The sequence below is a fragment of the Lutjanus erythropterus genome, chromosome 6 (assembly GCF_056507025.1).
Source record: "Lutjanus erythropterus isolate fLutEry1 chromosome 6, fLutEry1.hap2, whole genome shotgun sequence".
Lineage (NCBI taxonomy): Eukaryota > Metazoa > Chordata > Actinopteri > Lutjaniformes > Lutjanidae > Lutjanus > Lutjanus erythropterus.
In genome coordinates this window covers 26003700-26031656 of record NC_139322.1, presented here as the reverse complement: position 1 = coordinate 26031656, position 27957 = coordinate 26003700, and the positions used below count along the sequence as shown (strand labels likewise).

General features: G+C 38.0%; 1 protein-coding gene across 16 annotated transcripts in view; it reads right to left on the bottom strand.

Moving 5' to 3' along the window:
- The window catches only part of chl1a (cell adhesion molecule L1-like a), a 74837-nt gene that overhangs the window by 15006 nt on the left and 31874 nt on the right, over positions 1–27957 (bottom strand). For 11 of the 16 annotated variants that reach the window (XM_084721404.1, XM_084721403.1, XM_084721398.1 and 8 more), the window contains exons 8-24: positions 27747–27858; positions 27457–27638; positions 27198–27332; positions 26125–26265; positions 23867–23978; positions 21487–21653; positions 20485–20650; positions 19788–19912; positions 19461–19565; positions 15290–15487; positions 14795–14865; positions 13503–13725; positions 13271–13306; positions 12478–12593; positions 11083–11287; positions 9584–9706; positions 5449–5631 (exon numbers count right to left, since the gene is read on the bottom strand). In XM_084721404.1, the coding sequence (XP_084577530.1) occupies positions 5449–5631; positions 9584–9706; positions 11083–11287; positions 12478–12593; positions 13271–13306; positions 13503–13725; positions 14795–14865; positions 15290–15487; positions 19461–19565; positions 19788–19912; positions 20485–20650; positions 21487–21653; positions 23867–23978; positions 26125–26265; positions 27198–27332; positions 27457–27638; positions 27747–27858 (2400 nt within the window). The remainder of the gene's footprint in view (positions 1–5448; positions 5632–9583; positions 9707–11082; positions 11288–12477; positions 12594–13270; positions 13307–13502; positions 13726–14794; positions 14866–15289; positions 15488–19460; positions 19566–19787; positions 19913–20484; positions 20651–21486; positions 21654–23866; positions 23979–26124; positions 26266–27197; positions 27333–27456; positions 27639–27746; positions 27859–27957) is intronic. The other 5 variants (XM_084721409.1, XM_084721396.1, XM_084721399.1 and 2 more) reach the window with 1 other exon arrangement.

Genomic DNA, 27957 nt, shown 5'->3' with positions numbered 1-27957 from the left:
TTTCTGACTAAACTTTTTCAAACGTTAAGTTCAAGCCATTAGCAAATATGTTGGCGATAACAGCTTGGGTGGTCAGATGCAGTGCCGGGGAGCAAATAATTTAATCTCTGGAGGAGCTGGATATTTTTGTGTGTCTCTCTTTGTGCTTTTTGTCATGTTTGCATTCCGCTTTATCTCTGCTTCTTTGTTATCTCATGAGACCTGACGGAGGAAAATAGATATTTTTTCTCTGTCTGCTGTGGCTGTTAGCTGTTCTCTCTCAGTTTTTCCTGCTCCTCTCTCTCACAGATGTTTCACCCCATTGTTTTTTTTATTTATTTATTTATTATTTTCTGTCTCTCACTTCAGCCACTCTCTTTGCATTGCAAGCCTTTCAGACAAAGACACGTGGACACACACTCACACACACATCTGCTGATACTGGCTGTGTTTTTTGTGCTGGTATTCCACTGTGTAATTTGTCTGGACCACTTTTAAACCAGACAACTGTTTAACTAAACAGTGATAAGTATTAAAAGCTCAATCAGTCACAGAGGTGAAATCTAAAAGGAACACTTCATAGTCTCTAACCCACATGCATTCATTTCTTTCACTGTCACTCCATCATCACCCATCAACGTTTCTAAATTCATGATGCCCCCTGCTCCCTACTATTGTCATCCATAAATCTACCCTGCTGCATTGTGACTAACCTGCCCTGAGGACAGCGCTGCCAAACAGAAGCATTTTATCTCCCCACTACGCCTCAACTCAGCCATATTTACAAACAATGCATCTAATGGCTCTCTGGCTGGACATCCACCTACAAGACGCACAGCCTCTCAAAGGAAACATAAAAGCCAGGGAGGAATGAAAAACTTTTATTAAAATGTTCGGAGATGGAAGACAAATATTTTCTCATGTGTTTATATTTTTATGCCTGCCAAATAATAGAGAGAGGACTTATAGAGGAACTTTAAACTATCATGAAATTCTAGTACTCATTCTCAGTGTTAATTGTGTAGAATCAGGGCTGAAATTAACACCTGCCGAAAGCAGCTAAATCTGAACGGTGGCAGGTTGTGTTGTCAATCTTTTTGCTAAATTGGCTGAATTAAATTATATGGTTCAACAATCAAGCAGTGTGACGTGTTAGCAAAGAGTTAAACTAAATCAGACAAAGTCTGCATGGATTTACTTCATGTAAGATACAAATTAAAGACAGAATTTGAACGTTTTTGACTTTGGGACCCCCTAGTGGTCGAATGCATCGGCTGAAAGTATCACATACAGAAGACTGCACCATTTTTTAAAAAGGGTGTGTCTAATTTTTCTACAAAAAAAACAAAACTGGTTAAATATGGCAATAGGATGAATTAAATTATGCTACAATCACATAAATGATTGATCTGACATAACTGATCCAGACATATCATGTTTTGAACACCTTACTTTTAGAACTGAAATGGCCTCATACAGACCAGTGAGGCTGTATCACAATTTATTCTTTAATTTCCTGATCTTGTCTCACTGGTTGCCACCATCTTTAATGGATAATGGATAAAATATAATAATATAATCATATAATAATAGAAAATAGAATAATGGGTAACACTTAATAACCATAATAACCATTGTTAATAAACAGTAAATTGATAGCTAATAAAACTTAACAAACAATGAAATTATAATAAACAATGTTTATTAAGTATTAGCAATGCTATAATTTATATTAATTATAATTAGTTTGTGTTAATATGAAATATTTTTTTTATTTTGAATCATAGCTGATAAGACAATCATTGCATTGTAACAATTACATTCTATTTACATTAATAAACTATTTTATTGTTGCAAACTTAACAAAAACACCTCAAATAATGACAAGTATAGCATTACTAATAACCAGTAAATTAATCATTTAATTGTTTGTTGACAGTGTGTTTACCATTTATTAATAGTGTTTACATAAAAAAATTAACTGGGGATCAATACATTCAATATTACAATAATGCTGACCCTTATGCCTATTAGAGTTAACTGTAACATATGTGATCAGGATTGTTGTGAATTTTTCCTGCATAGTTTTTTAACTACAAACATCAGACAAATCTCCGTTCAGAATGATCAAAGAGGCAGCAGCGGAGGTTTTGTTCTCTGAACTTAGCAGCTCATTAATTCCCTCAGTGAGACCGGCTCCGTGGCTGAAATGGATGACACCCTGAACAACAACCTGATGAACACTCAAGGTCATTAAATGGGTGTGTGACAGAACATCACCATGATGTTTCAACTCTATTCACGCGCTAAAGAGATCATGTAGAACCGCCGAAAAGAAATTCAGAAAAGCTGAGCTGAAGGTCCATGTTTAATTTATAAAGAGCTCATAACCACTTATGATAAGTCTGTATGCACTGAGAGAAGAGCCTGCTTCTACAGTGGATGTTCCACAGTATTGTGATCTATGATGGATCAGCTATTAAAACCCGCCCGACCTGTGACATTCACTTTCTAGACACCACTGGTATTGTAGCTATAAATGAAAATCCCTGTATTAACAGCAGTCACCTATGACTATTTTGTTCATTTCTGCATCAAACCTCTTTTAGTGTGACAGTAAATCCCCAGCAAATCCTCAATCCTTAATTCAGTCACAGCTAGTGCTTTGAATGTGTCTTTAATGCTGTCTCAGATTATATACCCCGATAACTATTACGAAACTTACAAGATTTTTTTGTGTTGTTCATTCTAAAAAAAAAAAAAACCTGAACAGCAAGGTTCGGTGGTTACAGGTCTCCAAATTACGGATAGCACGTCTCCACTTTGTCCCATTATATAAAATTTAAGCCAAAATATCCCGGATGCAAGCGCTGTCAACTTGTGCTGGTGACATCATTTGGATTGTATGCAGTATTGATTGGGTTTGGAGCCACGGTATCAAGGTCCCGCCCAAAAAGCCAAGACTCAGTCACAAGTAGGGCTCAGCTGTCAATCACGGTGTGAAACCTCTTGTACCTGTAGAGTTGAGTTTGAAGCTCATCTCAAACTTCTATGTTTTGAAAAAGTTTTAAAAACTAACGATGTGTTGTTTAGATAATTTATGCTGTATATTCTCTTGGGGAGTTGACAGTTATTCATGTCAATTATAAGACACTTGAAAAGTTTACCAGCTCTCTAAAATTAACCAGAGAGACTTTCAGACGAGCCAAAGCACATGAGTGAATGGGTTTAAATGTGGAATTTGATCATTTTTGGCTGTGGCATTATCTTCGGGGTTTTTCTTCTGATCATGTTTTAAATTTGCTTTATACATGCAGTACATAACTGGCAGGAAATTGTATATCTTGTCAGCTATTGATGTCGCTCAGGAAGTAACAATTCTTTTTTTGTAGTACTGGGAAGCCGCTTTGATCTCACAGGCAAAGCTCTCCCTTTCATGCCTCCTTCAGGTGATTTCTTCAAAGTCTGTAATGTCAATTTTCACAGGCATGCAGATGACATATGATTATAGATTTCAGTTGAGCCAAATGAACAAAATGCCTTAAGCTCACTCACATCCTGTGTTTCTGTAATCAAGAACTAGATGAACAAAAAAATGCACTATCCAAGAATTTTGAAACTCTTCAAAAGTCATGTTTTAAACCTTTGTCCTTGAATTTGAAGTTAGCTTTAAATCGCACATCAACAGAGTTACCAATATAGCATTCTTTCATCTAATGTGGTTTATGTGTAGGCCAGCATCTCAAACAATATATGAAATATTTTAAGGATACCGGCACTCCTAATTTAGCAAGTTAGCAAGTAGAATTCATGCTTTCTTCTCTTGCACTGGTCTTCTTTGAAAGGCTATTTAGAGGATAAAAATTATACACTGTTCTGCTGCTGCATTTAAATACACAACTAAAGAGTCAGAATCACAGCACTCTCTTTAGATGAGCTACACTGGCTCCCTGTATCTTTTAAAAAATGTTTTTCTTATTATTTATTTATTTTATTTTTGCTTTTATTTAAAGCTCTAAATGGCTCTGGCCGAAACTGTTCTGACAAGTGAAAATGCAGCGAGGCAGGAATATGTATCAGTGAACTGTTTGCATCAGATGACAAAATGTCCTGACTTTTATTCAGCGTGGAGCGAGCTCCAAAAACACTGGATCCCACAATTCCCATGATGCGTTGAAGAGTCTTTTCAGTACACATCCATGCTTTGTAAACACCCACTTATTTCAAACTCCATGGCACAAGTCTTAAACAGAAAAAATGCAGTTTTCAAGCCCAGATAACCCTAATGACATCATCAGAGGTTATTCTCTAAGACTGCTCTTCAGAAGACATTACACAACTTTCAAAGGTGCTCCCTGTTACTATAAAAATGGTTTCATTTATGGTACCGTAATCATTAGTATAAATATCTCTACTCTGCATGAATTATTACATTGCGACTACCATGTCTGTAGTTAGCTACTGTATGCAGGCATGTCACACCTGTTAGACTGATCGGCCAACCCACCAGGCCAGGTAAGAGTAAAATGTTCAAATATTGTACGTGCATTTATTTAGAAACAGGGCTTCTGTCATCTGCTGACTGCAATGACAGTTTAGAGGTGACAGAGGTATGACACAACTGTTGCACTAGTTATAAATGCAGAATTTTCTATAACACTTTACAATTAGATTTAGATTTAAATATGGTTTATAAAAAGGTTATTAATTAGGTTGTAAACACTTCATAAATCAAAAGCTGTTGCAACACATTAGATTGAAAAGGGACTGTAAAAAGTCTAAAGTCATTACTAAAACTACTAGAAGGAGTTTTTCACTGGTTATGAAACAGTCTCAGTTTATTAGTGATGCCTCTGTATGACCTGCAAATGTTAACAAGGCATCCACAAGAAGAATGTCTATTTCTGTATAGCTATTCCTAACGCCTAACAACAGATTCTCCTTGAAATAAGATGAAACAGGCCTGTGTTTACATTTTCCAAGGCAAAGTCACAGTGAGTAGCGTGTTAGGCAGTTAAACAGAAGCAGAAGGAGATTTATATTCAGATAATTTCATTTTTTAACATTATATTTTGTTATTATGGTGGAAACACTACCCCTTTTGTCCACAGGAGCTTCCAAAATCAAATAAATATGAAAGTTCCTTGTGGTAGCTTTAATACAATGGTATGTTGAATGCTGGTGAATATATTATGTGCTGGTGAAAGACACAGTGCTACAATGTACACTTCAAACTCAATATTACTGACATGGTGCTGAAGAAAATCTATAATTGCATGGCATTAATGCTGTCAAGACTGGAAGGCTTGGGGGTTGTGGTGGTCACGCCCCATTCCTAGACCCAAACTTTTAAAATTGCTGCTCCACTCCCGACCGTATGCATCAAAAAGACTTTCACACCTAAACCAAAGCAAGTGGCGCCTTATAAGCGACACTATCACAACAGGTACACTGATTTCATCTACTCACATTCTTGAACAATGGTGTAGCCTTCCTGGGCCAGCAAAGGTCCACATCCCGCTCGAGTGCAGGCACTGAGTTGAAAGCGGTAGCGGCTGCCCCCCTCTAGGCCCTGAACCTGCCACTGGGTGGTGTCAGCCATGGTGATGTTTATCTCCTGGGAGTCAACCACCTCACGTGTAGTCTCATTAACTATAGAGGAAGGAGAGAGATGTCAGGTCAGTTCACGAGGCGTGAGTGAGCCCACGACGGAGAGACACACAGAGAAACTCATCACTGCTGGCTCATGTTGTATGTTAATGGAACACAGTTATAATGAGGGTCAATGGTGGAGGGAGGAGGGAGATGAAGAGATGTCATGCTAGCTCATGCAGAAAGTGAATGCTGCAGATACATGTCGTGACAGGTGAGCTGAGGAGGAATACATTATGAAGAAAGGCGAGAGGAGATGAAAGGAGGAGATAGAGAGCTCAAGAGGAGCAGAGGGAGGGGAGTGTGTAAACAAGAGGCAAGGGATGAAAAGATGAGGAGGAGGAGAGAGGAAAAAAGAAACAGGAGGAGGAGGAAATGAAGATGAAGGAAATGCTGAAAAAAACGCGCCAGTGTAAAAGGAAGAAAAAAGTACAACAGGTGGCAAAAGCAGAAGGAAGCAGACAAAAGAAAAAAAAAATTAAACATAAGGCAGAAGTAGTAGAGGGAAATCCGGAGAGTAACAATCACAAGCAGCATAATGTATCACCAAACTTGCATTATAGATCAAAGTACAGTATGCATGCAGACTGTAGGAGGAAGAGAAACACTCCTGAAACCCCCCTTGTTGATGTCATTACTGTGCCAAGGCTCAAATGCAGGTGAGAACTGAATATGTGCCAAGCCAGTCGGAAAATAATGGGGAGACTTTATTATACAGTACACTAACTAGAAAAAATAGTTTTTAGTTTTAGACAGTAGTTATACCCTAATTAGACACTGTACACATAATGGTACACTAGTAAGACATACCAAGTTGTACTTTGTATCAAACTAAAGTGAAATTACAAATCTGCTACTTGAGATACACCTTCTATGGCTGGTTCCATACAATTGACAATTTGACCATGTCTACTTCTCTGATCAAATCAGAGTGAAAATAACACACTTCAGTTTACAGTACAGTTCTGTTGTAATGTGTCCCTAATTACCCTCTAATAAAGTCTAAGGGTCTAATATAGGGTCTAATACATTTCAATAAAGAACACATTATTTCTAGTTTTTTGTCTAATTTGATACGTAGTCTGCTTGTTGCTTTTTATTGGTGTACTGTAAAATAAAGTGCGACCAATTGATGTTTGTTTACAACACAGAAAATGGGATATTTTAGGTGTTTGTGAACATCATCAGATTATTCACTTACTAACTGCATAGCAGTTTCATGACACAGGTGGATGCATATACAATATGCCATATGTGAATCAACAGAAGCCTTAACAAGAAAACTGAAATATCCTTGAGTTACATGGTGAATCAGTTCGACTGAAAAACCTCCAACACCCACAGCCTGCATTGTGTGGGAATATCTGTGTAAAGTCTGACATCTGATATGGGAAAAAGCAGAGAGGAGAAGGGGACAGAGTGTATTGAAGAGCTGGCCAGACTCCGTGGGTGCTGGTGGAGGCGGCAAAGGGCTGTCTCTGCCTTCACATTTTACACAAAAGACTTCAGAAATGTCAGCCAACGAGAGTGTAGGCTTTGAAAACAGAGGAAGCGTAATGAAAGCCCCTCACTCACTTGTTCACCCTAACTGTTCTCAAGCATAAAGGTGGGTTATTTTGCAAGCAGAAATGCTTCTGAGTGATAAATGCCAAAGAATTTTGTTGAAGAGTGTGCTGGTTTAAATGATCCTTCTGGAAGAGAACGTGCAGTCCAGAAGGATTCAAGATAAGAAACGTTGAGCAAACTGTCAAACCACAATCTAAAGTAGCCTGCACAATGAGGCTGCTGCAGAACATTGTGGGGTTTCAGTGTTAAACAGTGCAACCTAGTGTCTGGTATGGTAACACAACAATGAGAGGAGAGGGAAGAAGGGTTTAGGTAATAGTGTTTGTGGTGCTGCATGTTTTCAGGTTCATCAAATAGGCATCAAACCTGCAGGTTCAACGGTAAAATGTAGCATCCCACATCCACCCCCTCCACACCTCCTCCCCTCCGACCTTATCTTTTCTCACACAGGCTGTTCGGAGTTGGTTTCAGCCTGCACCTTGGGTGAGCGGACAGCTCAGAAAACAGGTATTCTGAATTTGAATATGCAGGTCATTTAAATAGCATATTCCAGATTTCTGGTCAGAAAAAATAACACACCTACTTTTAAACATTATAAAAAACGTGGATGCCAGCAGGTTTTTGGATATGCGCAAATATTACCACGCTGCCTTTTCAAGAGGGTGGTTGAACAAATGACAAAGGGAAGCAGTGTTTGCAACATCGGACATATAGCACACCATTGGTGGGCTCAAAGAAGCAAGGCGCATGGTTGCATGTAAAAGGGAATATTAGAGGGATATTCATTTTCATTAGACATGTAAACAGTTTCAATAACGAAGTGGAATTGAGGGACGTGCTAAAGACATGTTGCAACATGAAATTCACTTCAAAGAAAGAAAATGCCTCTAGTAGTAATGTTATAACCTTGGTCTTTTAAGCTTCATTCATTGGTTTTTATATTATTCTACTTCTCTGTGTTCCTTTTACTAAATTCTTCTAACTTTCATTTTATTGTTTTATTGTTGCAATTTTATTCCTGCAAATGTTTTATTGATTTATATTTCTATTATTCTCTGCTTGTTTTATTTGTTTCCTGTCTGTTGTTTTAATTTTTGTGAAGCACTTTGGGCAGCATGTGTGTGTATGAAAGGTGCTGTATAAATTAAAGCTGAGTTGTGCTGAGTTTGTGCGCAGTGGGTTTTCTGGTGTGGTATCTTGTCCTGTTGTTTAGCATGGGACTGATCAGAAAAATTCATCAAAGCTGAGGGATGAGAAGAGGATTATGGGAACAGTAAGTCCAGCAAAAGCAGCGGGTTTTTTTGGAACACACTAGTAACCAGACTGCCTTTAAAAATAACGCACTTCTGAGAGTTGTTGAGTCAGGAACAACATTATATACTTTGTGATATGCTGATTGGTATATTTTTTTTTAATTATTCTTGTAAATTTTTGTTAAATGATAGACATTAAGTTTTTTTTTCTTGTGTAGAATTCATTGTGACAGTTTGTCCCAGTGCATTGGTGACTGCTGTTGGGCCGCTGTTTAAAAACAACGTGTTTTGCAAATGTTTCTATCTGCATATTGAGCAGGGAAGAGAAATGGCTGCAGCGAGTCATTTGTGCCTGTAAATTCAGCATTAAATGCAAAATATTAAGATGTTTCTTCCCATGTACAAACCACTTTGTTGCAGTGAAGAGCAGACAGAAGAGACGCTCTGTGGTGCGCTGGGATGCACACTTTTACTTTCTCTGACTCTTTCCTTAATGGTTTTCATCTTCATCTGTCATATTAAAACATTAGACATCCATGCAATCAGAGAAAGTAAAGTGTGTGTCCTGTTCATGCTGTAGTTTAGTAATAAAATCCCAGCACACCAGTGAGCGCAGGTAAAACATTAAGCTCATGTTTATTCGACACTGAACTAAAAAACTAATAGACTAATATAACTAATGGTCAAATTTTCATATTGAATGGCCAAATGGACAAAATAGTCATAGTGTTTACTTGTACATAGAGAAAGGAAGTGAGCTGTGATCACAAATGGCCACTCGAGACACATCTAGAGACGCACTGTAATGCCACGTGAGAACACATACTAAAAGCTGTCCACATGTTATTACCATGTCCTCTCCAGGGACACAAGCTTTAACAGATATGAACAGGCTCTAACACTGCAGCTACACTTCTGCTCGCAGTTCACCCACAATGCTTCACACTACAAACAAAGCAACAGCAAAGAGAAATCTATTAATGAAAACACAAGCAAGGAGTCAAAGGTCTACACTCTAAGTTAATGTGTAATTAGTCAAAGAACATTGTGTGTGTGTGTGTGTGTGTGTGTGTGTGTGTGTGTGTGTGTGTGTGTGTGTGTGTGTGTGTGTGTGTGTGTGTGTGTGTACATACTGAGGTGGTACTGCAGGAGATAACCAGTGAGGATGCCATTTGCTTCCAGCGGTGGGCCCCACACCAACAAGATGGAGTCTTTCTGGGGGTTGGAGGCCGTCAGGATGGGCACCTGCTGAGGAACTATGAAAACAACGGTAATGTTAACGCACCTACTGTGTAGAATTGTTTCTCACGCACCTTGTGATTTATTTAGAGGTGGTTAAACCTGTCTGTTTAAGTGTGAAGAATATTTTTAGGATGCTTGAATCAAGACTTGTCCAAATAAGTTTTGATTTCCTTCTCTCGTGCGGAGCATGTTTTCACTCTTGATTTTTCTTTCTTGCTTTAAACTTTTTTTAAAAGCTTTCTTTACCGTCCTCTTATTTGTTAAACAGATGAAAGATCACACTGATATAGCATATGACAGTTGTTTTGAGCAAATTTGTCATTTTACAAGGCTGCAACACTGAGCAGCCTTTAACAAATATTTTTATGAAGAACGTGGAATCGGGCCACCTTTGATGATTTCCTCTTTGTCTCTTGATCTAAAGGCTAAACTTTTTCAGGTTTTGTAGGAAGTCTTGAAAGTTTGGAAACTGTTTAATTTTAACAGTTACATCCTCATGTTTAGGAATGTGCTTGAATTCAAAAATACTCCTTGAAAAAATTCTTGCTTGAACATTATCTGTTTTTTCATCTACATAATTTTCATCCACATAATAAAATTTGAACTGAATGATCCCATTGTCATATCTTTTTTCCTCCTACTGTCAAAATGATCAAAACATATAATTAAAGTTTATATAAACAGGTGATAAAATAAGCAAAGTGACATATATTGACTGTTGTGGGTATAGAGTAAACAAAGTACAACTCTGGATTGTACTGTATCTATTTTATTTTATTTTTTTATTTTATTTTATCTAAGATCCCCTCTGGACATGCTTTGAGATATAAAAATACTTATTGAATACTGAATTATAATTTGTATCTAAAATGGATCTTCCACAAAAGGTTTAATTATCTGGTTATATTTTTAATTTACCTCTATTCTTCTCTCTCATTGACGTAAAAATCCAGAATCTATAATTTTGCAAATGTTTTTCTTCGGTAAAGTTTAACTACTGGAGACAAAATGCCTCCTACTTTCTTTTGCATCGGAGGTTTCAACTGTCCACATCACACTGAACCATGATTGATTTCCAAACAAGTTGCTTGTAGGTGCACGTCTAGAAGTCAGGTTTAAGGTGAGCACAGAGAAACTTTGCCTCCTACAGCAGATGAATCTGAAAACAGTCAAAACAGCCTCCTGGTGTCAAACTCTGCACATTTATTAGTCTGCACAGTGAAACATCAACATCCAAGTGAAATAACAAAAAGAAAAATACATTTTTGAGTGGAGGGGGACTTCAGTGTAAATGAAATGTGTGCTTTTGTAGCCTGCCTTTAAATGTGCAGCATGTTAAAGGACTATTTTAGTCTCATATGTTGTGTGCTGCATGTTTGTGTCATCTCACCTCCCTCTGGAGTGTTGAATGTGACCGGGTCACTGTTGGGCCCATTGCCCTTCTTGTTGAAGACGTTGACAGTGAGCCTGTACTCGGAGAATGGTTCAAGGCCCGGCACGATGGCATGAGTCCTCCTCCCTGGAAAAGACATGGACTGGCGCTCATCTAGAATCTTGTTGGGATTCAGCAGACTCCGTTTTCTCAACCAGTGAACCTGTGTGAAGGAAGTAATGGACAAAGGTGATGAACGAGTCTGAACACACAGAGCACAGAGAGGAGGAGGGAGAACAACAGAGACAGAAGACAGAAAAGTGAGACACAGGAGCAGCAATTAAAACCTGGTTTTAATATGTTAACATATGAACTGTGAATCTGAGATGTAGATTTTTTTACCAACCACCTCAAGCGATGACGTGTTAAAATAGCTACTTCACACAATCACATTGTCATTGTCACTCTGTCAACCACTGCGCCGCCTCCATATTTTTAATGACTACACTTACACATTTGACAGAGTGGGGAAAGAAAAAATGTGTCCCAAAAGCATCATTTTTACAGGTATTGTATCATAATCGAATGTATTTTAATTGAAGATAGACATACACATTATTTTATTAAATTACACAATTAATTAAACTAATTAAAGATTAAAAATCATGAACCCACCATCAAAAATGTGATCTGTGAACTTGTTTAACTTCTCTAAAAACAGAGCCCCTGCAGAAATCTCACCGTTGAGTTCATCCTCAGTTAGGGGTGTTTTGAAATACAGAAAGTGAAAATGAATGGGGTCATATGACCACAAAATCATAAACTATTAGAATTTCAGGGAATATTCTTCCTGTATGTGCCCATTTCCATAGTGACTATATCCCTAGGAGGTATGTGTATGTATATATATATAATTGGCATATTTAATTTTTTACACAATTCTGTCTGTATTATGTATTTTTCAAACAATCATACAAATTTAATAGGCTTTTTTTAAAATTAAGTGTTTTCTTCTCATTGTTCTATAAGCTCTTTGATTGTTTTTCTAATGCAGGATGAGGTGAACCCCCCCGTGAAGCTTTTGTTGAGCCTTACTGGGGGTCAGGACCCCCTCTGTCAGTAATATCTATAAGCATTTAGGAAGTAAATACTAGATATATTGTTTCATAAGACTGCCCACAATTGAATTTTGCCTACATAATTATAGATTCTTAGAAAGGAAAGTTAATTGTTCTGCTTTTTACATAATTGTGCCAACTGCAGCTCAGTATCTTTTTGCACCTGTATTATCTACAAACTAATGAAAGGTTAAAACGTTTAAACAGTAATTTCTCCGTTCCTCTGTTGCCTCGAAAGTCTTCAGTTATACAACACAGTCTGAAAGAAATCATGTTCAGGAGCATGAACACTTACGCCGTAGCCCCCGAGATGACCTCTCACTGTGGCAGGTGGTGCCGGGGTCCAGCTAACTCTCAGAACAGTGGTGTTGAACACCTCCACTGCTACGTCCCGCGGTGCTGCAGTGGGGACTGAAGAACACACAGGGGAAGGTCAGGAAAACAGACATACTGAAAACAACAGGCCACCTGTGCAGAGACTCTTTAACACTACCATACAACACATGTAATGACAGAACATTAACAGAAAAAACTGCCTAATTAGATGCTCTGAGCTGTTTAGAACATAAAATATCTCATTTTTTGTTTAGGTTGTTCCTGTTGCCAATGAAGGGGGTAAATAAAAACAGCGATGCTGGTAGAGCAGCATAAATGTGCATAAATACATACTCAGCTGGAAACAAAACGAGGCAGCTTCTTGTTCAGTTTTTGCATCTTTTTTCATCTTTCAGCAGGGACAAATACAACACCAATCTCTCAATATTTTCTGCTCTACATGTCACTGTAGTGGTAGCAGGAAAGGATAGAAGCACAGCAGACACTAGAGAGAGAAGCAGCTATTGTGCATCAGTTGGTCTAAAGCGCAAAGTGCGTCGTGATCTGTCAAATCTCCCACAGCTTCTGAGACAGAAGTGGAAATTTGACATCCCTCCGCCTCTACAAAGGTTATCTGCCACCTGCTGGATTCAGCAAAGGAGTTCTTTTTTCTTTTTTTCTTTTTTTTTTTCTCAGAGGGGAGGAAAAGTCACTACTGCACACCTGCACGGGGTTAAAACCATGGGCAAAAGGAAGAAAAGAAAGAACTTAACCTGACACATTTTCCCGCAGACAATGCCAAAAGATGACTGAAGACAGGGTGGGATACGATAACACAGAAAGTTTGCAGTAAGCGTCAAGAAAAACAACAGCTACACGTAAGTTCACCCTGAGGGTATGTTTAATGAAATAGCAGAATGGAAGCAAGTTCCATATAAACACGAATTAAATATACTAATGAAATGAACAGATACAGTAGAGGACATACTGACTTTATAAACTCACCATCTTCTCCAGAGTAACCAGTAACAACCTTAGGTTCTGGTCCCCAGCCGTGACTGTTCCTGCTCTGAATTTTGATCTCGTAGGGAACAAAAGTGGTCGTGTTCTTCACCACAAAGGAGTGTCTTTTGACCAGATGCTCCCTCCAGTCATCCTCCACCCCCAGTTTCCTGTAGCTCACCTTGTACTCGAGGCCGGGGCCATTGTGTTCGACAGGCAGCAGCGGCTACAACAGAACAGACTGATGAGTCAGAAACCTTGTAAAAGTCTTCTACTCTATAATGGTTTCAAGTGGGGATGTAACAATGTACCAGATATTGCGATATCATAATAAAAAATGTCTCAATACCATACCAGACTACTACTATCTATTAAGATATTACATGTTAATTTTTTTTCAGACATATATATATATAAAGTGACTGCTGCTGACAGCTGCATTGTATTTGTTTTGCAATTGTACACATATAACAATTTAAACATTCATTGAAAATGAATGCCCATTTTGCACATGCTTAGGTCTTTTCATGATCACACTAATGTAACTGAAGAGTGGTTTGTCTGTCTGTCCATTTGTGCGTCCCACCATTCCTCCAATCCACATTCCTCCAATACTCTCCAAACTTGCCCTAAAAAATGTTTAAGGAGCTGGTCCTATTTCAGCATATGGTGTTTGTTTTTGGTGTTTTTTATATATATATAATTTTCTTTAATTTTTTAGTGTGAAATAAGTACTTTGCAATTTTACTTTTTACTTTTGAATCCTTTATTTTGAAATCCAGAACTACTGTCACTCAGAACTACTTTTTCCAAAGTACTAAAGCGTCTAATCTATTGCAGTGTAACAGAAACAGAAGATAAAATGGTTACATCATGTCTAAAAAGAAGTGTAAATCACTGTCGGCAAAGTCCCACTGCTGCAAAATGCAAGAGATTGGTGCATGGTAGCACATCTCCAGAGAAATCAGGTAAGAAATCTGAAGCATAATGCTGATTAGCTGTTTGACGTCAGCATGCTAAAAAAGTACCTAGCTAACTAGCTCAGCCCATCTAGTTTTATTTTATAAAAGAAAAAAAGTGGTAGGACTTCAAGTTAACAGGAAACAATAGTTTTATACAAATAAAAAGTGCTATACAAATCAGACTTACTGCTTAATAAAGCACATTTTTCAAGTCATCATTTTTCTTTGTTTTTAAATATGATAAACATCATATCATTGACTTTTTTTTATCATGGTGTCACAGTACCGTGGGTTTTTGGTGTTGTTACATCGCATTACATTACTTTCTCTTACCTCCCAGCTAATGTCCATTTGATGAGGAAGATGGCCTTGAATTTTGATGTTCTCTGGGTTCCTATCAGGAGCTTTGAAGAGAAGTTGCATAATCACATATTTACAAATTAAAAAATTGTATGATTTAGTTCATTTTACTATTTTCAGCTTTTGCTGCTAAAAAGCTAATATCAATCCAATCAATATTGTGAAGCTAAACCAGACTCATCAGGAAGCGCAGTACAAGTTTCCTCTTTTCAAAAGTATCTATGTTAAAATGAGAGCCGAGTTTAAGCAGCAACATGTGAAGAAGCTCATACTTGGGGATTTTAAGGGCTTCTGAGAACCAAAAATATCTCCATCCCCCACTGCTACAAAGTCCTGTGGCCAAGAGCTATTCTCCTTTCTGCACAGAACCTCTCTGCACATTTCAAAAGAAAAGTTAAAACTTTGCATGCTGCCACAATGGAGCGATAACCACAGCAGAAAATGTTAATTAAAGGGAGCGAGTCTCACCAGCAGGGAGTGTTTTGTGTCTCTCAGTGGGCTCACTGGGGGGTCCAGGTCCAACAGCATTAACAGCATACACTCTGAACTGGTAGTTAAGGTGTCCGTGTAGCACCAGCTCGGCTGTTGCTTGGTTACCAGGGACTTTCTGCAGCTCCTTCCACCTGCCAGGCTCCCATTGGCTCTCCTCATACTCCACTATAAATTCTATGCTCATGGAGGAGACAGGAGACATGCACATTCAGTTATCACCATAACACTGATGACCACAGCTGCTGAGAAAACAAAGCATGCATTAGACTCCTTTTATTGTACTGTACAGTCCACTATACATTATTGATAGAGACAAATAGTACGTTTAACACTTCACAAGACCAGTAAAGGAATAGTTAAACATTATGATAAAAGTGTTTATTTGCTTCCTTCTTGAGAATTAGATGAAAGTTTACACTTCATACAAGTAACGACTTCAGTTCACACAGATTAAAGTGTTCTTGTTCACCTTCATAGGTAGTTTGTAATTTTGAATTTTAAACTAAGTGCACAGTCCCACAAACTGAACTAGTTCATGCTCATTTTTTCCACACACGATTAATTGTATTACAAGTCTGTCTACTTGTCATTGGGAAATAAAGGTAACTGATCCTAAGTGTAAAGGCGCAATTTCCTCCTAAGCGGCTGTGATTTCGTGCTCAATTATCAAATCATATTCATCCCAGTAAATGAGATGTCACCAGTAACATGTTTGTGAATGTGTGACGATACTGGTGACAGAGACAGAACACAACTGCTCCTGTTAGACGAACCCGAAATGTGCACACGTACAGGATCCAGTTAGTTTGAAAACCAGCTGGGAGGTAACACCGGCATGTTGTGAGTGCCGTTACCTTAAATGAATACACTCAAAACATGAGCATATTCAATGAGCACACTCTTTTAGCACGTTCATGATGAAAGGACTGGTAACGCTCTCATGTCTGGAGTCAAAGGCGATTAGCTTAGCTTAGCGTAAAGCTTAAGGGGTAACGGTAGGTGAGTTGGGTTTTTTTTTTCACTTTAAAGAGAACAAGGTTTGCTGTTTCACTCTGCTTCCAGTCCTCAAGCTAAGTCAGGCTCCTAACTCCTAACTAAATAGTATATTACAGTCACTTTTTTTTTTTTTTGCAAATGTAAATATATATAAATTTTATGCACTTCATAATACCCTCAAAAAGTTCCACATTGTAATAACATACTACTTTAAAATGATAATAATTGATATTTGTACAATAACAACGTATGAATTGACAATCAATGTGAAAGGGCTTGCTTGTAGTAATGAACCTACAGAGAATAAGCACCAGAATCTGGAGCTCACCTTAGTTTTATGGAGCATTATGAATGAGTAAGTTTCGGCTCATTGTTTATCTGTTCAGCCTGCAGCTTTTCTTTTGTGGTTCACTCTCACCGCTCTCATAGCATTGTGCTGCAACAGGCAGCTGTTTTTCAGTGAAAAGCTCTAAAAAACTTTGTGTACACTACCTGCTCAGCACTGAACAGCAGACAGACAGAGCTAAGACTAGCTGCTGCACATAATGAAGCATTTAGCAGTTAAATAGCCAGATGTTTCCCTCAGGAGCTGGCAAAGGCCAAAAACAAAACTTGTTATTATTCATATTTATCAAGTAGCCAGAAATATGACTCCAAATGAATGACTTATTTACTTAAAGGTTAACTAACTCTAGCTACTTTTTGCCCAAAATCCCCTGATGCATAGCTGCATCCTTGTCGCTGAAATGACAGATGTGTAAATTACTTATGCAACACTATACCTGTAAGCGTGCTGAAAATGAGGATGATTCATATGTATCCAAAGTCTCAGTTAACTACTCCCTGTGAGTCCCTGACTGACTGTTGATCATGTGGGGAATAATACATGACTAAACGGGATTTCAGACACAGTCATGGCTTTTGGCAACTTCCATGGCAGATTAATTACATTAAATTAATATTTCTACACACATCCACCTGGTGCTGTGCCAAACTGTGGGATCCACCAGTATGGTTCAGAAAAGAGCTGATGGCCTTACAACTGATGTTTGATGCTCCAAGATGTTCTAATTAAACAAATAAAACGACTACAGATTCCTGTTTAACAAAGTAACGTCTTCAGGCATGTCTGCTCTAATTTCTGATCACAGACAACACATATCAAAGCTAATAAACATTACAAGAGGATACATTTATCAATTTATGTAAATTCTTATCATCAGTAAGTTCCAAAAATAAAGTCCCTTTTTGAAGCATAAATGAGACACAAGCTTCCCTGCCAGGATCCTCAGCACTTCACAGCTATTTGCAGCCGTTACTTGTTAAAGAACTTTCGTCTGCACTCAACAGAGATCACAGCAGCAGATTCTGTTAACTCTCCTTCTCATAACACAGGAGACATGACAAAATTTAGGGATGTGCAGCAACTAAATTAGCCAGCATCAAAGACCTTTTCTTATCAGGTTTTTAGGTGACACAGTTCAATTTATTTGTGTGTGAGAGATCTTTTATAAACACAGCAGGCACTGAACAAAATCAGGTGAAACTGAAGTGCCAGTTTCATGAGCCGTACACTTTGTTTGTGTGCTATTATCACTGCACTATTAGGTTATTTAGAGCAGCAACAATTAATCAATTTTTAAATAAATCACCAACAATGTTGGTAATCAATAAATCATTCTGAGTAATATTTTCATTAAAAAATGTCCAAATTCTCTGATTTCAGTTTCTCAATGTGAATATTTTCTGGTTTCTTCATTCTTTCTTATTTTTGGGTTGTGGCCAAAACAAGACATTTGAGGACATTACCTGGGGCTTTGGGAAACAGTGATCAACATTTTTTATCATTTTCTGACATTTTATGGACCACATAACTAATCTATTAAGTGAGAAAATAATTGACAGAATAATCCATTATGAAAATAATAAAATAATAAATAAATATAAATGACAAAATAATAGTCATAGTCACTGTTGGAAAGTAATGACATAAAAGGAACAATGTCACATGTTTAAAATACAAAATATGAGTAACTCTGTTTTATTACAGTTTAAATTGGTGGCATTCTGAATACAGATACTGTCTAAAAAAATATATTACTTGACTTTTTTTGTCTTTGTTTCATTTGTGTTCAAACGAGGCACACATTTCCCATGAACACATTCTGTTTTAAAGAAGTGCAACAATTTGTGCACGCGCAGTCCACCTGGCATAGTCCACATGCACACAGCTAGGACACTGTGAGATATAGATATAGATATTTATTTTTATCATGGAAATATAAAGAACATTTTACCTACACACATGGTCAAGAAGGTACAGAGGTGAATCTCCCTGAGCTTAATTATGACCTTGGGCTACATATATGCAAAATTTGACTTGACTTGCTCATTAGTTTGGTGAACTAGCAGAACCGAATTGCTGATATGAGATCACTAAATAGCCACAAATACACAACACAACACACATGATTAAAGCTATATTTTTCGGATATGTGTAGCGTGCATTAATTGCTTCACTGCCTCTAGACAAGGGATGGCAGCACCTGCCTTTATTTATAGTTTTTCTTATTCAGTTTGTTTTAATTCTCAAATGAGAATACATTTTTTCAAAACAGGAAGTTTGTTATTTACAACAGATTGGAATTTCTCATTTATTCAAGCAAACTTCAAACGTCTCGGCATGTGTGTGCAACAGAGTAAAGCCAATTGTCTATAGTTTGCACTCTGCATGTAACACATTGTTACACATATAAATGTATGTGTGTATCATGTGTATCCTTTTTCTCTGTTCTACAAATATCTATAAAGCTCAGTGTGATACACAACAGTATGAACTTGCTCACACAATGACCAAACAACTTTTCATTTTGGCGGCAGCGGCCAAATTATTGACACAATAACTTGGTTTTGAAGCCTGAATGAAATGTTTCGGGTGATTTTCTACTTTTTGCAAACATGCAACAGAGTTTTGATGTCCCATGAAACAGTTGTGACAATTGCACCTAGAGTTTAGAGAATTTTAAGACTTTTGAAATTAGTGCTCTGTGTGACCTGTGAGAGCAGCGGAGGGATTTCTTCAGTGAGGTCATTCCCAAAAGCAAGTGCTGATTACATCAGGTTTTTCTACGACTTCCAGATGAACATCTACCTGTTACCAAGCTGCTGTGATCACTCCCGGGCACCCAAGACAGGCAGACGTTCCTCGGACTCTTAAGTTCAGATATCTTTACATTTTCTGGAGCATCTGGAACATCTGTATGCAAAATTAAACATGACTGGAGGTTCAGGGGAAATCATCAGTTTAAACAAAAAAGGGGCAACAAAAACATCTTGAGGCTTATAACCATAATAATGACATTGATACTACAATGCAACACCCTGATTTAAATTATTTATAACATACTCTATAGTCTAGAAAATTTCATCAATCATTAATGATATTCTGTACTGTGTTATTTACATTATACCCTCTTACCCAGTATGGTGAGCAGTGCAGTGGCGTTGTCCTCATCAAGGCTGGTTCTAGCAATGCATGTGTACAATCCTTGATCACTCAGGTTCACATTCATGATCTGCAGCATGCCATCATCCACAAAGTATCTGAACATAGAAGTGCAGTGGTAAGTATATAGCTGGAATGCCAATTCAATCAATCAATCAAATACAAAGCACTCAGTGAGGATGTATAGTGCCAATATAAATTCCATCTAAAACAACATGTTTCTGGCTAAGATAACCATGTATATTAGATTGTAATGTGCATGAAATAATGGAATCATACATGACATTATATATCAGCCATCGGCCACCCTGCTCTCTAAATATTAACATTGGCCATTAAAAACTCATATCAGTCACACACTATATTATATATGTGCCAGATTCTTCTGCCAAGTGCACCAGTTTTTGCTATAACCTAACTTTCCAACAACTGTTACTAAAACTGTGACAGAAAAAACAAAAAATATAACCTTCTTGGCCAAGAAAAGGGCAATAACATCCCCTGTTTTTGACCCTCTACTTATCAGGATATGGAACAAAGTTTTGGGGGATTTTCAATACATTTTTTCTTCCCTGGCATTAGCACAGAGATAAAGACACTGAACAAAGCCACTGTGAACACAAACACACCTGAAAACTGGTTGCATCACTATCAAACCACAGCCACCTACCTGGAATTTTCCTCAAAGGAAGGTGGAATCTCCTCCCCATCCCTCCTCCACACCACCTCAAAGGAGGCCTGCAGGCTTTTATCGTACTCTGCCTGGCACATCAGCTGGGCTGTAGTCCCACTGATGATCTGCGTGTCCTTGGGTGGATCTACTATTTTTGTAGGGTCTAAAGATGAAACAAAAAAAAGGTCAGAGACCAAAGAACATCCATTAAACAGATAAGATTAAAAGATAATGACATTTGTCTTGTTAGGAGGGAACCGAGGAAAAAAATATTCATAATTCCTGCATGCTTCAAATAAGATGTGAATATTTGAAGTTGAGCCAAATTATTTACTTTATGAATGAGTCATTCTTGCAGTAACTGCCTCTTTGATTTGTGAAATGAGTAATCAAAATGGAAATGTCTTGGTATTGCTCAATAAATTTCCCTGGCAATTTGCATTTATGAAACATCCATGAAAAATAAATTTCTAAATATGTTCCACCACATTATTATTCATGCTGCATCTTTTTATAACATCAATAAAAGGCAGATTTAAAGTCAAGATGCTTAAGTATTTATTGGCTTTTCAGCAAAACATGTTTCAAAAGACCTCACAGAGAAAGATACTTTAACTACTTGATCAATCACAGCAGAGCATGCTGAAAAGAAATTTAAAAAAGAATTTTACCTTCCACTTAATCTTCCTGATTAAAACAACATAACCCTGTTTTTATTATGTGCCTTTAAGCTTTCTACTCAATAAATTACCCACAAAAAACTATGTATCAGTTATTAAAGTACTGAGGCAAGTGTTGACTTTAATTTTAAAGGGTCAGTTCACCCGAATAACCAAAAAAAAGTTTTTCTCCACCTCTAGTCCAGCCAAGCAGACAGAAACATTTGAGAACTGTCATTGTCATTTGGGTGAACTTGCCATTTAATGACTAATCGTGTGCAGTGACTACTGTAGTACTCCTCCTGCTTAAGACAGTCAGTTAATCATGATGCTGAGATACCTTTCACATCCAGCACAGCAGTAACAGCCAACTTGCCCTCCGTGTTGGAGGCAACACACACATAATTCCCGCTGTCGTTTTTTTCTGCACTGATGATCTGCAGAGATCCGTTCTCCAGAGCAACAAAACGCTCCCCCTCAATGGCTTCTGGGGTCTCATCTCTGGCCCTAGGAGAGACAAGTACAACTTATTCGACAGCTGAAGTGCAAAACAGTTTAGGTGCCATTTTCTGACATTTTCAGCTGAGGTTTTAGTTACCTCTGCCAAGAAGATTATGTTTTTGGTGCCATTTGTTTGTCTGTTTGTCAGCAGGATTATTGAAAAACTACTGGCCAGATTTTCGTGAAACTTGGTGGAAGGGTGTAGCACGAACCGAGGAAGAACCCAGTAACATTTGGAACCAATCTGAAATTTAATGGGTTCACAAATTCTACACAAAATGCATTAATTATTTTCCACTTTATTAACAGGAACCAACAGGGTCCCAGCTGAGGATCTTAAGTTACGTACAGGCTCATAGGGGACAAGAAAGTAAGAAATATAATTGAGTCCTAGCCCCTGCAAAGCTTTAAAAGTCAGCAATAATATCTTAAAATCAATTCTGAAACCTACAGGTAACCAGTGAAGTGAAGTGAGGATGAGAGTAATGCGGTGTAATGTGAATAAAAGCCAAGTAGCTGCATTTTGAACAAGTGGGAGGCAATATTTGGCTTTCTGACTAAGACCAGAATAAAAGGGCATTGCAAAAATCTAGGTGTGATTAAATAAAATGCATGAATATTTTTTTTCAAGGTCAAGGTCGAGATCGAAATAATTTTTGAAATAGTCCTCAGCCGAAGAAAGATAAGTTGAACAACTTTTGTGATTTGAGGACATTTGAGTGAAAAAGCCATGTATTATCTAATGCAGGCATTGGCTTTTTACGTGAATTGCTTGAGCACTGAATTCATCTTTTATCTGTCCTCACAGGTCAGACAAAGGAATAGTTCTTCCATTTTTCTGAAAACCTTTTCTCCTCAACCGTACATGTTTTTTTTTTTTGTCTGGTGGCTTTTCTATCTCAATTCCACATTAAGCCGCTGAGTTGTCCCTCGAAATAAAGCACTATCATTGATGACAGAACATAATTCATGTGACAGTCATAAGGTGCCACTAGGTGCACTGCAATCAGTAGCTTTGTACAAGTTGTTGTTCCTAACCTGACAGACATTTGTTAGGGGGGTGCAGCTTCACACAGCAGCCATGTAGTGTACAGACAATCAGACTGTGATGAGAGGAGGAGAAACACAGGGCATTGTGGGAAATTAGGCCACAGATGCCTGTAGTAGTATTTTGCAGTTCCTGCACCCGTCCATTCGTAAACTGAAAATGGGCCTTGAGAGATTTATAATTCCCGAACTGCTCAAAAGTGTAAGCACTCACACCACAAACAAGGTACAAAAACATAACTGTTACTGGCAGCAGCTAGTTCAGATCACCCAACCACTCTGAGTGTTTGTATAGATTGAGCCCATTAATTTCCTTTATTTTGTAGAAGTAATGTTCCTTTGTTTCTGTCTTTAGCTTCTCTCAGTAAGGAGTCTCACACTTCATTTTCAGCCCATTTGTGTTGTTTTTCTGTGTGATTTATGCTTCTAGCAGTGTTGTGTGCTTGTGGTTGCTCTAAGCAAAATGAATGAAAACAAAGACCTGTATCCTAAAATACAAAACTCAGGATACAACGTGCCATGGCATTGTTGCATGTTCTCTTTTCAATTTAGGCCACTGAAAGTGAATATATATAAAAGTAGAATGATTGGAAAACAAAACAAAAATAAATAAAAAGAAATGGAATGATTAAAATATAATGCAAGCATTTCATGTCATTTTGGGGGGCTGCACAAAATGTTCCTGAGAGCCACAATTGGCCCGCAGGCCGCACTCTGAGAGCCCCTGATCTAACAGAACCAAAAGAACTCTCTTAGCATTGTGAGGGTCTTTGTAAAGTTAAGATTGCTTTGTCATGGACTGCATGAGATCATATTTTTCTTTTGTAGAACTGTAGCCAAGCACTAGTGGTAGTCAATAAGATTTAATTAGACCATTTTCATGGTGTCAACATCAGACTATGTCACAATGACACCTGAAGCAGTGTAGGATTAATAGCACGACTCACTGCAGCGATACAATATGTGCTCCGCTTCATTCTTTAGAATACAGCACTGACATCTGGAAATCGCACATAGCTGACTAACACAGTGATGTAAAGACAAAAACACATCATAATTCTTCTGTATTAACAATATATTTGTCACAATGTTGTGTTTGTCGTGTTGCTGTGAAGCTTCTCACCGACAGACGTCACCAAGACTAATACATGTTCTCCCTGGTGATCACTTACCAGGAGATGGTGGGTGGTGGAGAGCTGAAAACTCTGCAGTTCATAGTAACATCGCCTCCCAGTACTACAGCATACTTCTGCTCGTCCCTCGTCAGTATCCGAGGAGCCGTGTCTAAGAGCAAGAGGAAGGAGGGGAGTGCAGCTGTTCAAATGTCAAGTTATTGCCCGAGAGGACTTTTTCATAAGAACCAGGGGCAGAAGAACAGATGACTGAAAATACAGATATAATTCAGGCACAAGCATCACAGCGTTTTTGTAATACTTCAACAGATATAACATTTCAAACAGAGAGGCAAAGTTACTTTAGTGAAAAAGAAAGACTCATTTAAACTCATTTAGACGCTGACATTTGTAATGGTGCAAATTAATAAACATCAGGAACATAAACTTGCTGAGCAATATGGTGTGTGGTTCATTCCTGTTGTCAAGAAGATTGTGTATCTTTTTCATTGTCATATCATATTACTGTTCTTAAATAACTGAATTATGTTGAGTGGCCATGGCAAGGTCAAATATGGCTGCAGAGCTGCAGTCATTAGTCAATTAATCAGTCCATCAACAGAAAATGACTTGGTAACAATTTTGATAATTGATTAATTAAGTAATTTTAAGCAAAGATGCTTCTAAATCCTCTAAAATGTGAAAATTGTTTTTAGTCTCACTTACTCATGTTACTTTATGGTTTATTTAAAGGTTCATTATTAGAAAGTAGGTCAGCTCAATTTATGTGAATTATTCACATTAAATACCCTCTACTTCCAGCAGGTGTTTTACGGTAGGGACATATGTTTTCTCTGTAAAGCTTTAGTTAAATCATTATTAAATGACCTGTGATGAAGTGTTTGCCACAGACATACACATACTGACTTGCAACTGTATGCAGTTCCTACCACTTTTTACCACAATTATTCCAAAAGTGAAGTCAGCTTCTATTAAATATGTAATTTAAATTACATGATTTATTCAGAAATTATTTGTTGTGGGAGCAACAGTTTTCAAAAGTTAGGGTGGACACGTCCCCTTTAAGCCTCAGGAAACTGTGCCCAGGCCCACAATAGATGCATATTAGATCACAGACCGCCAGTTTTAGATTTTTTTTTTTTTAGGTTACAAGATAAAATCAAGTCTTCATAGCCAATCAATGACCAAACTAGGATAACTATAAAATAGAATCACAGTCAATGAGAAAACGGCCAACACTGTTTCTTTCTTTGTGGTTCCTCCTTTGGCTGGGGATCTCCTTCAAGCCACTCAAGGACCCCTTTAGGTCCCCGGATCCAAGTTTGAGAACCACTGCAGTACATACTCATTTACATTTGAATACTGAGTGTAAAACCCTCATTTTTCATAAATGCTGAATGAAAGATTGCATTGAGTCACAGAAGCTAGTGGATCAGAGGTTCACTGCGAGGTGACACTATATGTTGTCCTCACCTTTTACCTGCTTTTAAATTAACTGAAAATGATCTGCACCTCCAGACTTGAGTGACAAGTGATAATCAAATGAGTGTTACAGTGGAAATAAAAGAGTAAAAAATACTTGAGCTATATAATCTCAGAGAGGACTGACAGCCTGGTATTTCTGTTCAAAGTGGTGTGTGTAATAGAAGAGGATGTGGCTCAGAAGGTAGAGCAGAGAATCAAAGGGGTGGCAGTTTGATCCCCTGCCTCTCCTGTCCTACGTTTTGAAGACAGTGATCCCCTGAAATTGATCCCAGTGGGACCAGTGCCTTTGGACGAAAGGGCAAAACGCAGCCATTTAAATATAATATCCTTGAAGACAGATGGGATACAGTAGCAGAAGTTGCAGAAAATCTTAGAGCTATGTGGGTGTGATTTCTTTTTATTTACAGTAACAGAAGACCTGCATCTACTGCTGTCAGCCAGAAAGAAGCTGAAGCTACAGTTAGCATGTAAGCACAAAACTGTGTGACTGAAGACTGAAAAAATGCTGCAGATTTGCTGTAGCCAATGTAAATTCTAGGATCCATTACTTAAATACTGCTGCTGGCCAGGCATCATGTAACTTCAGGCAAATGTTTTCAGGATAATTACGGGCCATGAGAATGTTTGGGATCAGGTAACATAATGTTTTTAATGTTAAAAACGACCCACCTCAAAATCTGAGGGAACTGTGAAATGCTATTGAGCCCAAACAAACTACACAACATTTCCCAGACCACTGACCACTGTGTTTATTAGGTAATAACTCTGCACTCTGTCCTTGCTGCCTGTCCAGGACATGCTGTAATACTCACTCATGACCATGATGTTAATGTTCGCCAGAATGCTGCCGTGACTGTTGGAGGCCTGACACTGGTAGACACCACTGTCCTCTGGTCTGGCATTGTGGAGCACCATGGTGTCATCGAGCACTTGCCAGTTGTTCTGTGGGTCATCTGTCAGCATCACACGTACATAAAAACATAACATCAAGATCACTGACTGACACTTTCAACTTTCATTATTTCAAAGTAGAGCTGCAATGATCACTCAGTTAATCAACTGTTAACTGTTCTGATCATCTTTTTTAGTAACTTGTTAAAGAAAAAAAAGTCAAAATTCTCTCATTTCAGCATCTCAAATGTGAAAATTAAATATGAAATGTTTAGTTGATTAATCAACCAGTCAACAGACAATTGGCAAAAAAAAACAAAAAACGTGATTGTCAGTTAATTAGTGAAGTCAGCTTTCAAAAATGATAAACATTATCTGGGTCCAGTTTCTTCAATCCTGCTTTTGTGGATTTAAATAAAAATCAACTCAGTAACTATTTTCAAAGACTTCAACTTGGGCTTTAGAAAATTATGATGGACATTTTTAATTTTTCCAGCATGTTATCGACCAAGAGATTAAATACAAGGTTTGATGGTAAAATCTGAACAATGAACTTAACTGGAAATTAATTCACATTTTAAAATGATGAATAAATAGTATAAATATGATTATACTAAGAAAAAAAAATCTAAAATCTGCAGTTTCTTTTTACATATGGCTGCTCTACACTACATTCATTTTAATAATTTAATAATAATCAAAATAAGTCATTTTTACTCAGACATTTCTGCAGCAAAACGCCGTAAAACATTTTTAAAACACTTTTCTCCTATATACTTTCATCCTGTAAAGAGTGCTACAACAGTATTACCTTTAATTGCACCAGTACTTCAGTCCAGAGTAGTCAAGCCTGTCTCATGAGCTTGAAGAACAGCTACCAGAGATGCTACTTGTGGAGCTGACCTCAGAGTTGTGTGGTTGAAGTTGGGTGTAGCTGCTCCCTGCACAGTGGCAGAAGATGCATAAAACCACAGCTCAAATTATTCCCACTCACCTCTAAACAATTCTCCGTTCCTCCTCCATGTTATGTCTGGCAGTGGTTTTCCACTGACCGAGCACTTGATGTGAACATCAGACCCAATCACAGTCAGCTGGCTCGGAGGAGGCTCTGTCAGCCACTTTGGCGGATCTGGGAGATTAAGAAGAGCTTTGTTGGTCTGAGTCAAAGCAAACTGCCATCCCTGTGTCAAACAGCTCTCACTTTGAAACAAAAACAAACACACACGAATAATTAGCTCCGCATGTCAACCTACCTTCCACTATTACATCAAAGTAGTGGACGAACTCTCCAGCAGAGTTTTTAGCTGTACATGTGTATTTCCCCCCATCCCTCTCTTCCACAGCAGATATGGTCAACAACTTTCCATAGTGGTCCAGTTTTGTTCGTAGAGGCAGGTCATCTCCCATTTTCATCCATCTTATGCTCGGAGTAGGACTATAACGTTAAAACAGTGTCATTTTAGGAGCTGTCATGGCAGATAAATATGATAATAGATGAGTGATCATGTGGATGCAGAAGTGATGATACAGCATGTAAACATACTATCCCTGTGGTATACACTCCAGCTGCAGTCTCTCCCCCTTCAGCAGCACCTTCTCAGTCTGAACACCAGAGGGCAGCAGCAGGCTGGGTTTTCTCACTGGGGGGCCTTCAGCTGTGTTGAACACAATAGCCCTCCTCAGTCACACATCTAAAAATTCAATCACTGATATAATCTACACACAATCTTATAGTCAATCTGTTATCTGCAGCT